The 11,978-nt window shown below is 44.8% G+C and overlaps 6 protein-coding genes across 6 annotated transcripts; 2 read left to right on the forward strand and 4 right to left on the reverse strand.

The window, feature by feature from the left end:
- Window positions 1–31: 31 nt before the first annotated feature.
- On the reverse strand, window positions 32–586 carry L199_000972 (uncharacterized protein; the record flags this gene model as incomplete). The annotated part of the gene is made up of 2 exons (XM_064886729.1): window positions 32–430; window positions 563–586. 2 exons carry the CDS (start codon window positions 584–586, stop codon window positions 32–34), a joined length of 423 nt encoding a protein of 140 aa, XP_064742801.1.
- Window positions 587–1,275: 689 nt separating this feature from the next.
- On the reverse strand, window positions 1,276–1,644 carry L199_000973 (uncharacterized protein; the record flags this gene model as incomplete). Its single annotated transcript, XM_064886730.1, has 1 exon — window positions 1,276–1,644. The coding sequence occupies one exon, from the start codon at window positions 1,642–1,644 to the stop codon at window positions 1,276–1,278; it is 369 nt and encodes a 122-aa protein (XP_064742802.1).
- An 894-nt stretch (window positions 1,645–2,538) lies between these two features.
- Window positions 2,539–3,778, forward strand: L199_000974 (uncharacterized protein; the record flags this gene model as incomplete). The annotated part of the gene is made up of 2 exons (XM_064886731.1): window positions 2,539–3,676; window positions 3,768–3,778. 2 exons carry the CDS (start codon window positions 2,539–2,541, stop codon window positions 3,776–3,778), a joined length of 1,149 nt encoding a protein of 382 aa, XP_064742803.1.
- A 536-nt stretch (window positions 3,779–4,314) lies between these two features.
- L199_000975 (uncharacterized protein) lies at window positions 4,315–5,340 on the reverse strand (the record flags this gene model as incomplete). The annotated part of the gene is made up of 1 exon (XM_064886732.1): window positions 4,315–5,340. One exon carries the CDS (start codon window positions 5,338–5,340, stop codon window positions 4,315–4,317), a length of 1,026 nt encoding a protein of 341 aa, XP_064742804.1.
- A 1,802-nt stretch (window positions 5,341–7,142) lies between these two features.
- L199_000976 (uncharacterized protein) lies at window positions 7,143–9,924 on the reverse strand (the record flags this gene model as incomplete). Its single annotated transcript, XM_064886733.1, has 5 exons — window positions 7,143–7,553; window positions 7,654–8,101; window positions 8,157–9,552; window positions 9,613–9,676; window positions 9,727–9,924. 5 exons carry the CDS (start codon window positions 9,922–9,924, stop codon window positions 7,143–7,145), a joined length of 2,517 nt encoding a protein of 838 aa, XP_064742805.1.
- Window positions 9,925–10,859: 935 nt separating this feature from the next.
- L199_000977 (uncharacterized protein) lies at window positions 10,860–11,345 on the forward strand (the record flags this gene model as incomplete). The annotated part of the gene is made up of 1 exon (XM_064886734.1): window positions 10,860–11,345. One exon carries the CDS (start codon window positions 10,860–10,862, stop codon window positions 11,343–11,345), a length of 486 nt encoding a protein of 161 aa, XP_064742806.1.
- Between the last annotated feature and the right edge of the window lie 633 nt (window positions 11,346–11,978).

An 11,978-nucleotide genomic window follows, 5' to 3' on the forward strand; every position in this document is an offset into this window, starting at 1 on the left:
GTATGCAACATCGTTTACAACATGATCATCCTCATTCAGGGTTGACCGCGGCGTCCAGATTTCTCCATTGGTACCGAATATTTCCCAGCTCGAACCCCTCGCCAGGATCAGATCCTACCTCAACTGAGGCTACACTTCCAATATCACTCTCAAGCTTTGGACTACCTTCGAGTTTCGCAGGACTCTCCCTCTCAACGCTGAATACCTGTTCTCCCCAATTGAATGGGTCCCTTGAATTCGTTGGAACTGTCAAATCTTGACCCCTTCCGGTGAGAGGTCTATGGGTAATATGAATCATGTTGAGCCCCGGATATGTTGTTGGCGAAAACTCGTATATGCCCCTTTTCAATTTGGCAGCTCTTACTCCTGGCTGACTGGGTTCGATATAGAGGCAGAAACTAGTCTGGGTGAGATCAGCACCTTTATCCACCTTGGTATCTGTCAAATCGATCATCGTCTCTTGACCTTCACTTGCGGCATCGCTTGTAGAACAGGTGGTATGTGGCCTAGCTGTGATTTTGGTTCTTGTTGAAGTAGGTTGAGTGGCGATAGTTTATCTAACGTCCGTGGCTGATGTGTTAGACATGTTGAGCAATGTCACTGTATATTTGTTGATGTGACTTTAAAAATTCTGAGATAAGGGGTGAAAGATAAGGTGGGTAGAGTTGGGAACTTGGATATAGATAATATTACTTATAGCGTATATATACATATAATTCGGAAGACCATTGCGAGTGGATAGTCCGTAAGAAGCTGACCATTCGATAAAAAGCGATTCTTCAGGGTGGAAGACCAGAAAGGAGGCTTTAGGGTGTTTCGAATCAAACCCAAGGTCTTCGTCCAGCTATACAGTATCGCAGGCTGTTTCTAACTGCTCATTCCGGACTGCGTACTATATATCCCTCATGAGAGTGGAGGCAGGGCCTACCTTATGCAAAGTAAGCTCGCCCAGCATTGGGATATATTTCATCACCTTTCTTGTTAAAGGACATAGTGTACCCTCCAATTCGAGAAGGCCCAATCGCATTATGGCAGAGTGTTTCAAGTCAGATTCTGGATCACAGTACATCTTGGAGCATACTATATCCTTTCTTCTTTCGTCATACAGAATCTGCCTCAGCGATTAGAGGGCAATCAGATAGCGAGACCTGTACTCATGCATGTTGCGTAAATCACGAGTGGCAAAAAACATACTCTTAAACTCGAAGGGGCAGCTATCGCTGGAAATCTGCACGACGACATACTTTTTCAGAGCAAAGGGAGGTAGATGTATATTCACCTCAACCATGTCCATCGTCCCCGTCTTGGCCGACTATGTACAGCGATTCCAGACCATGTCGCCTGAACTTTATCGTCGAGCAATTGCTGTTCTCCATTCCCCACCAGCGAGACTGTTCCATCAGTGAGGGCACCCGAGCCGCTGGCCTCCCGTCTCGCATTGATAATCACCCAGTGAACACCTTGATCGTTCATTCGTGATGTGACCGTACATCCGTCGGATGCCTCATACCTATCTCTATCACCAATCAGCGTAATGGGTCCCCACGCTGTGCCCATACGAGTATTGGTGATTGTAATTTCAACTTGTGGGTTTGTTTCCATCAGGGTGAGCTCGGATGGAGCTATAGAGGTGTTATCTGCCATTATAGTAAGATGTAGGGTATATCTTGAACGGTGTGATATAGGGATGATACAGCTAGGTGCTTATTCCTACCTTGTGTTCTACCTGTACTGTATTGAGCTATAGATGGGACAAAAGGACAGGGTGTTCTGCGAGCTATCAATGAAGTACAATTCTCCTTGAAAGCTACGCTGGACGATAATATTTGTATTTCGTTCGGCTTACTTTGGGATAACCTCCTTATCGGGACAAAAGGTATTGGTTTCTGCTGTCCTTTGTCCTGTGCACCAAGATAAGGCCGAGAAGTTTGTACCACCAGACTATTATTACATCACGATGACCTCGTAGATTCCTGCAATGGAAGCCCTTGCGCTAACAGATTCGTGAAAGCAGTGAGCCTGAGAATTCAAATGCGCTTAATCCCAAGGCCACTGCCTGCCACCTCTCACGTGGGTGTGTGAAATGAACCTTGATAGACCAAGTAGCACAGCTTTTGACACTGAATGCATATCCACCTTCGACTCATTAGGGAATAAGGGAAACAACTGGTCATCATGCTTCACTGCCTTGGAGGCCATGTCACCCCCCCCCCCCCCCCCCTCGATTAGGATCCCCAGCAACCAAGTTCACCCAATAGCCCGTATCTTTGTCGTAGCATGCAGTAATCAATGTAAGTGAATCTCTGAGGTGTCTAGACAATGAGTTGAAAGGTCCTCTCACATTGGGCCAACGGCGGTCATGATCTAGGTGGATTGAACGAACATAAGACGCTGGACCTGCTGTGCGTCTTAGCCTGCCACTCGATCAAATAGCCACAAACTCTGTAGTTAAGTTACCTAGGCGTTTCCAGCTAACATTATTTCAATATCAGTTACAGTTGCGCGTCCGATGTTGTACTTTCTGGTCATTCATGCCTTATGACACCTACAGTTCAAGATAAAGAAGAACAAGACTATGGAGCATGTCATACTCTCTCTACACCGGATGGAAGGCACTTGACATATGATACATACTCATATATACTCTCGGTCTTACAGGCTCAACATGATATTCCGACTCTCATCAATTTACAACTATGTTCGAAAGCGCATTACACCAACGTGACACCCTACCTGTACCGGCATCTCACACTCGACGAGAACTGTATAGACGATCTGTTAGGTCAAGCATTAAGGTGGAATGAAGGAGAGGGATATCAATTGTTCAGGTCTGTCCGATTCGGCTCCACCCTCATTCCCCATGATGATATCAAAGATACCTTAGATCTGAGTGCAGACACAGATACTTTCGTACATCATTCACCCCCATTGCGGTACAAGTTTAATCTCTCACACGTCCGGAAGATCACTTTGAAATATGATATAGATGAATTTTATGGATTACCCACCTCACTGCAGCCGCTAGTAACCCTCTTGGGACACTATCGAAACTTTACTGGTCAATATCTTTTCCCCTCACTACAAAGTATCGCTTGTGTAGGGACGCCAGATAGCCCTGTAGAATTAGGCGAGATATGGACACTCTTATCAAAGCTTTCTCCCCCTACAAGTGTATGTCTCAAGCACACCGAACCGTTTCTATACAGTAATACGACATTTGCATCTCTCAATTCTTTCAACGGTCCGATGGAGAATATATCGGTTCATTCGGCGATGCCAAATTGGATACCGCGCTCGTACTCCCATCCCAATTGCCGTATCAATATATCCTACGCTGAATCATCATGTGAAGAAGGATGTGATAGGGAGAGAAATCATCCTGGTAAATCATGCAGAGAGAGGAACAAAGAGGACATTGCAAAGTGGTTAGTAGCTGGACCTAGATCAAATGAAGAAAGATGGAAAGGAGATTGGTCGGTACATACAGGGAATCATTATACGTTGAAGGATTTACATGACATCAAGCGAATCTGTGTAGAGCAGATAGAAGGACTGGAAGTTGAGAGTGTAATTTCAAGAGGCAAAGGTTGGACAGGAGATAGTATATCGAATGCTAGGTTATTTGTCGAAGGATTAAGATGGGTCCAAGGAGCAGAGAAATGCCGATGTTGTAATGGTGAGTACTGTACATGCTTCTCTTCCTCTTTCTTCCCTTGCATCTGAATTGTGAATGACCTCATGCTGATGTCAAAATCCGTATTTTTCAGAATACGTATAAGCGATTGCAATATATGTCATTTCGAGTAGGGACAGTGGAATTCCAGGATAAATTCACCTCACTACAACTTACAATTCATTCCACTCATTCTTCCTTCTTCCTTCTTCCCGTCGCAATTGCATCCGTATCACTCATGGGCCAATGTCACTTTGACAATCTACTATACTCACTTAAAGGGAGTCCGAAGAATACCTGAGAAGGGAAAAAAGCAGATGGTCGGATAACTTATTTGGAGTTATCCAACGATGAATCATCCAGAAAGATGTCGAATAAAACTAGTAAACCAAGGAACCATCTCAATCACCCGAAGTCCAACCTGTAAAACCACACAAGGGACCACTACAGATGAACGATACAGATAGGAACATCATAACACTTGTATGCGTCTCATGAAATTGCGGGTGTAACAGAGATCACATTGATCGCAAGGTGGAAGAAAAAACTAAAATACGAAACATACGGATTTAAGATAACTCCTATGCAGCTGAAAACGGAGGAAGAAACGATGTCAATTGAACATACTAAATACTCGCCAATCAATAGCAAACTTCCGAGTCACCCTTGCAGATGCTACATCCCTCTTCTTCCTTAACTGCATCTTCCCCACATACCCATTGAATATCATCCAGGAATCTATGTGCCAGTGTCCGATCCGTTATATCATATTGAACGGATCGATCGATCCATGCATTTAATTCTGATACGAAGGGCTTCACCTTGGTATTGTTATAATCCGAGGGAGCTTTCGGTATATCAACTTTGAGAGATTTAACAATACGACTATCTGCAGGGTTTGATCTTGCGGCTCTTATAATGCTTCTATAAAACTCGGCCTTGAGAATCCCTTCTTCGAGTGAATCTTGCATGTACGGTAGTTGAATATTCATCGTCTCGTAGTTGAATTGATGATGATATAGGGGGAATGAGCTAAATTGCGTATGTTGTATGTAAACTTTCGTTGAATGATCTGAGAAAGGGCCAATCCACTTGATCCATTCGGAATTATCCTGCACCGGTATTGCGGATTCCTGAGTATCTTCGAACATAACATATAGATGCTTGATTCCCCTCGTTACGAACTGACCTAACAGCTTGATAGACCTAATGAAAGACTGAGCCCATTTATCCTTGCTTTGGATATCTAACACCAGGGTATGTAATTCGATAAAAGGAGATTTGGACCATATATCAGACCTGACATCATTCAGGAAACCCCATATTTCCGTGGTCTCTTCGATCGATTTAGGGTAATCGCATTTCTTCAACGTGATCTTATGGGTGTATCGGAGGTTGGTAGGGTAATTCGGATAATCAATGGGCCATGCACAGTCGGGTGAGGTCTGCTTGTCAAGGCTTGAGATGGAGTATAACATCCTTGATAGGTGGGTTTCTGTGATTTCAATATGTCTGTACAAATAAGGTGTGGTGATTGTGTTATAGTACTTGGACGTACAACCGAAAGAGGACAAGGAACCGTAGGAATGGGATCGTTGGAGGATGGAGGAAATGTTGGCGAGGATCTCCGTGGGTAGACGTGAGAGCGCACTACTTGAGGTGATCATGATCCGAATACCTAGAAAACTGGCAGAAGGTAAGAGGGCGGAGAGGTATAGACAATCTGGAAGTGGAAAGAGCCGGATGTTATTGTGGTACCACTTGGTACCCACAATACCTGAACGAGCTTTTATACTCGACTGCAGTGGTATCTCATTATCTCATTGCTTGTTGCGATTGGTGCAGCGCAGGCACGGAAACACGGGGTCAATAGGTGCGGACGAGGTGCGGGGCACCAGGGCATGGCTTTGGATACGAGTAAGTGATTTCACCCTCTTCCTTCCTCTCTGTTCAAGACTCCGCCTCATTCATCATAACCATCATCATATATCACATATATCATATCACATATGATCCACACTCCCATTTATCTACAACACCACGATCACAAACCGATCTGATAAGATACATATCATGCCCGAAAACCCCAGATCCAAATCACTTTCGGACCTTCCGCCAGAGGTCATCCATCTGACACTCAATCACCTTCAACAATCTCATCAGCTCGGCACATTGGCCTCATTTCAGCAAACGTCCAAGTATCATCACGATCTCACCACATCATACCTTTATAAAGAGATCATCGCCAACGAGATCGAACTCGCGCAGCTGATCCTACCTGTGATATCTGGCAAAGCGATTCCGGAATCATGCAACATACTGACGACTTCAGGACGAAACATGGCGAACACTCTCCAATCCGAATCAAGTAAAGTTGGCAAGAACCTTGGGTATACCGAAAGGATCGCATTGATACAATCAAAATTCAAAGGGAACAGTCCAACACCTACTGAAGGGATATTCACTGTAGAACGCGAAAAGTCCGAGGAAGAGGCAGAAAATGCGACCGAAACAACCACTACTTTCTCGCATACTACCCCTTTCCCCAACTCAAATACGTTTCCTTGCAAATATCGAAAAGGATCAATCCCTTGCTGGAAGATATCACCGGAATCTTGGGTCTCCGCTGTAATCCTCGAAGTGTATGTATTAAATGGATGGATACAACGGACTACGAGATGAATGACATTGCTGGTAGAACGAGAGCCCATGGAAAAGATATGTTAAGTTTGATGCTGCCATTCAGCAAAAATCCAGTCAACTTTGTTATTCATGCCGCTGCAACGGATTTTCCGTTGACCGAAATGGGTAGATACGAATCAATTCGACTTTCTTACCGCTTACCCTTCAAAGAATCAACAATAGCAAACCAAGTAGAGATGGATCCTTTGATAAGTTTCTACCTCAATGTGGGATCTGTGCTTAGTGCTCAAGAATCCTTCCATATGGAGTCGACGCGAATTGTCCTACCTCCAGGATTAGACGAATCAATCAAACATGCAATCGAGGATGTCAAATCAACTGCCAAAAGATTTTCCATTGGTTACCCGCTGGGATCTTCACAGAGCCATTTCGACATCACGAAAAGTTACAAGTGGATTGAGAGTATACAATGGGTGTATGGTGAAGAAGCTGAAAAAGAACCTCCCTGTGAAGTCTGTGGTAGTAGGTTTGATCTTATCTTTTACGTTCCGATTCGTATATCTGACTTGCTCATTATTGTAGTGTCGGTATGACTGACGATTTGGTGAAGGACGATGCACGCGATAGTACCAGTAGACCCAGATGGTCCAGATAAGAAAAAGATAGGATATGTAGATATGCGTGGTACATTCGATGGTCCATCATGTGTATAGGCACTATTGATACTGTCTTATGTATACAAGGTTTATAATATATGACGCAATAAATCCATCATCATGTCACTCTTCTCAATTATCTAACATACCATTCAACTCCATTCTTACGATTAGTTGGTAGACCATCTACCCGACCATCTCATCCCCTTGTCTCTCGTCCCCTCCCAGTCCGGCGTCAAAGGCGGCAAGGGTTCACCCTCACCCATAAACTCATCTATATTCTCTTCCCATTCTCTCTGATGATGCTTCCTTATCCCTCCACCGACATGTGAGCTTCCACTAGCAACCTGGATAGGTAAAGGTTGAGGTCTAGATAATTCGCCAATCTTGGACGCTCGGATCAACATCCCTTTACTCCGTTTACCTCTTACCACAGGCTCGTGAGAGGCTTCTGTGGCGTCATTTGAAGAGGATCCAGAAGTGGTGTGAGAGGAATGCGAGTGGTGTTGGGAGGGGATAGAGAGGTGCAGAGAAGCTTGTTCGGAGGAGTGAGAGGGGCGAGGAGAGACCAAGGCTGGTGCCTGGATGGTAAGGGAAAGGCATGAGTCAGCTCCAATAGACTCATTTGAGAACCATGACCTCTGTTTGAAGACAATGCTTTATGTATGACTTGGCACTTACAACCAAAGCACCTTGTCTCAGAGGCTCCCCAAATTCTCCCATACTTCTATTAACTTTTTTCAACCTATCATCCACAAGTGATTGTCCGACGTAACTCCTCCGTTTATCTTTGTTACTACTTCCTTGATCTCGAACATCGGGAGAAGGCGTGGGTGTGGAGGAGAACAAATTACGTATGGAGTGGAAAGTACTTCCTATACCTGATATAGGTCTAGGTTTGGTGGTTTTGGAAGGTGATACACCCGGCGATACAAGTCTTACTGGACTGATGCCCCTATGGGTCTGGGATGAATCATGTTGACTGAATCGACCGGGTCGAGTAGGCGTAGAAGGGTGCGAACCAAATGCTGAGACTGATACGTGACGATATTCTTCTGTATCTCGTGGGATGGGAATACCTCGTGAAGAAATTTCGGGTGATGAGCCATGTGATGGCGCGGAGTAGTATCTGAGAGCGACTGGGGTCATCAATGACTAATGGTTATAGGGGCAGTTTCACTCACTCGGTCTCGGCACTTATATAGCTTTCTCTTCTATCTCCTTCATCCCCTTGTCCTATCATGGGAGGTCTCCCAAAAGTCCCACCATCATACAACCCCAAACCGACACCAGCCGTCTCAGGAGGAGCCGGAAACCTAATCCTCTCTCCGTCCTCAGACCATCTAGCTCGTCTACTGTCTCCACCTATTTCCATCGAAAGATCTTGAGCGTCAGTACCAGATGTCACCGGTACACCAACACTGAAAGTTTGAGATCGCATACCTCTAATCTGAGCGGCTGGAAATAACCTCTTCTGTCGAGGTGATAAGTCTTGAGGCATCGATGGTGATCCTGTTGCGCTCCCTGTCCTAGATCTCGAGTAATCCGACGACTCGTTTCGTTGTGGGACGGAGAAAAACAGCTGATCATCCTCCAAGACCCTCTCATAACCTTCAGTAGAGGCGGTGAGATTGGTATTCCTCTTATTTCTTTTGTTTCCTAGACCGGTGGTAGCTAGTGCCGCAGTAGCAGAAGCGAGTGTAGCTGGAGAGAAGATCCTTTTACCTTGACCTTTTTCTAAAGTATTCCCACTGGCCTTTCTACCACCTGATCCACCAGAAGAACTCGAAGAATTCGAAGGTGTAGGAGTGGTCTTCAACCATCCTAAACCGAGGTTCAATCTTTGCAACAAGCTATCATTCCTCTTAGCTAATTCCCTAAGCTCATCGTCAACTTCAGTCAAATCTTGTTGGGAATTATGTCGATGATGCTGTGCGGTCCAGCCAGGTAACAATGCTGATTTTTCGTTTGGTGACTTTGCTCCTACTCCTACCATATCCGCCGATTCACCAACTTCACGAGATTTGCCTTTGTTACCCATGGGACCACCAGGAGGATTTGAAGGTAGAGAAGCCCATTTTGACCCGGAGAAAAGACCGAAGAATCTTGAATCACGAGAATGCCGATTTTTGTGGTATACACAGAGAAAGATCAGGATTACGAGGATCGCAAGAGCCAGAGGTATCAGTGCACCGAGTAAGGGAGCGAGGAGATTTCGATCTTCCGAACTAGTGTGGGTAGGACTAGTGGATTGTGTTGGCATAGGTGAGTGATGGTTGATGGTATCGGGGGCGAAAGTTGTGGAGGAAGAGGAGGTGGTGAGAGGAATAGAGGTCGGAGTTGATGAAGAGGCAGCGAGAGTTGTAAACTGAACGGAGAATCGTGATGAGGTGGATGAACTAGTCGAGGCTGTAGGAAGACTATTGGAAATGATCGGAGAAGAATCTTGGTTAGAGAGAGAGGTGATTGTGGAAGACGCAGGTGTCTCAATCATTGGTGGAGCAATATTTTCGGTACCGGTAGGAGAGGTGAGTCCACCGTAGGTCCAGCCATCACCGAGAGGTATGGATGGGCCATAATCTGCGATCGATATCGTTCAGCACAATATAGTGATATAGCGTGAGGTTAAGCTGCACTTACAGGTCAAGGGAAGATTGGCTATCGTAGTGACAGTGTATGGTGTATCATTGATAGTGGTAACATACTGACGCCAATTTAGTACATGGGTGTGAGGTGTAAAGTGCAGGTACTCACCGATAGATATGTCTGCCAATCTGCTAAAACAAGTCCATCCGGTGCTGTCTCACCTCTCTTCTCCATTTCATCTTCATCACCTATTGAATCTTCAGATCCTGATCCGTTGGACTTGGGGACTGAACCAACATGGCAGCTGGTAGGATATCGTGACCCAAGCAAATCGAAAAGTTGACATCGTATATCGTTGTATGACATCTGTGCGGTTGCGTTAATGATTTTGTATGATTCAGTATCCAGTGTTAAGCAACTTGACTTCAGGTCTTTGATCTGAAGATGGATATGGATAGAGTGAAAGACTCACAAGATGTCAATGTTCTGAATGTCACATAACAAGTAGGTACGTGTCCGTTGTACAGATGTAGAAGATGGATCAACTTATCAACTTTTCCAGGTTGTTTGTGTTTGTTGCTTTCTCGTTCCTCCGAGGGGCAAAAAAAAACCATTTAGATATCCGAGCGAGTGTCCACCTCTAGCCTGACCCAGTGGATCCCTATTCCATTGATACCGTGACAGATCTTGGATGGCTTATGCGTTACTTGACAGTAAGACGAGCATTTGACTTGTGATCGATCACCTCAGGGAAAGTTGAGTTATCTTTGGTGCCTGAGTAGACGGATTACGAATGAGAGTAGATGACCGGAGACTGGTCGTGCACGACCAGATATCAACCTTGCTTGAATCAGAACATATGACTATATTCTTTGATACCATGCCTCAAGTATATTAAGCTCAAGAATGTCATCTCAGCATTCACCACGGCCCTCAGCGTTGAAAGGTACCAGTAGAGGAACCCTTCCTCTAGAGCTCATGCACGAAATCCTACTCATCCTAGAGGATCACGGGGAGCAACAAACGCTCGCCAATTTTCAAACAGCTTCAAAATCAATGTATATCATGGTCACACGCATTTTGTATCGGAAAATCAATCTCACTCGGACATCTTTTGTCAAATTATTTGATCTCCTGTGCACGATATCGATAAACATGAAGCTGGACTGTTCTTCCAGATTATGGAAGGTGACAATAATACTTCTGATTCCTGGATAAATGCTAATAGGCTCGGTCCCACGCTTCCGAGGCCAGTCCGTAACCGACACAACTTGTCCTTGGTACATACCATCACATTCAACATGATATTCAAAGAGGATAAAGATTGTACCCAGGAACGATACCAGATAATTCAAAGATACAATTCTCTTCAAGAACAGGTCTTACCGATCTTGAAGACTCTGGTAACAATGACTCAGCAAGTCCTTATGCCCAACGTCAAGTCTCTGAGTGTTGTCAAATCGACTAATTGGGAATACGTCGGGGACATTGATATGGAAACCCTTCGCCATCTCTGTAGACCATCCAATCTTTGTTTGAAATGGATCAACATCACACCACCTGCAAAAGAGCCCCCTAGACCAAAAATATATTATGATGACGATAGTGATAGTGAAGATGATTACGATTATGAGGAGGAAGGAGCGTACGATGAGGATGAGGAAAGCGAGAAGGTATACAAGCGGGATGCCCTTTTGAAGAATATCACCAAGCTAGCTTCCGGAGACCCCAATGTCGTGTATCACAATATTGATTTACGCTCTGTTCAAATACATGGAGAGTACTGAACTATCTGTGCGAAAACATCAACATTCTTTGAAAGTGTGCGGTCGTACAAGACCCCTTGGGTCTGACCCTCAAGAGTGCGAAATCAGTATCATGCAATGGTCACCCCGTTATCTGATCGATTCGGTGTTCGACCATTCGAACAGAGGAGGTAATGGCAATTAAGAGTGGTATAAGGACAGGGACAGGAAGCCTTGAGCACAGAACGAACTCAAGGAATTCAAGAAAATGGCAAATGAGACATGCGAGAAAATGGTACAGTATTATACCTCACCCCGCTGGACGAAGAATCTGGAAAGATTAAAGGGGATCAAATGGAGACTTGGAAAGAGATCGAGGAAAGAGCCGTTCTGTGCTGTATGTCACGGTATGTCTGCCGCTCTCCTATCAGGTGTGTCATTGAAGCTGAAGGACCTTGATTTCCTTGGCTAGAACCGGTGTGATGGTGGTGGCGATGGCTGAAAATATGTACCGTACAGTAGAACTTGACCCCGTATTCGAGTTGAATCGATTTACCACATGTGAATTTGTCCTCTGATCATGTGTACAGGACGGAAGAAGCTTAGGCTATAGTCTTGTTGTACGATGCACTACCACGTACAATAGGTACAATATAGTAGTACCCAATCATTTCC

The sequence above is a fragment of the Kwoniella botswanensis genome, chromosome 1 (genome assembly GCF_036426115.1).
Source record: "Kwoniella botswanensis chromosome 1, complete sequence".
NCBI lineage: Eukaryota > Fungi > Basidiomycota > Tremellomycetes > Tremellales > Cryptococcaceae > Kwoniella > Kwoniella botswanensis.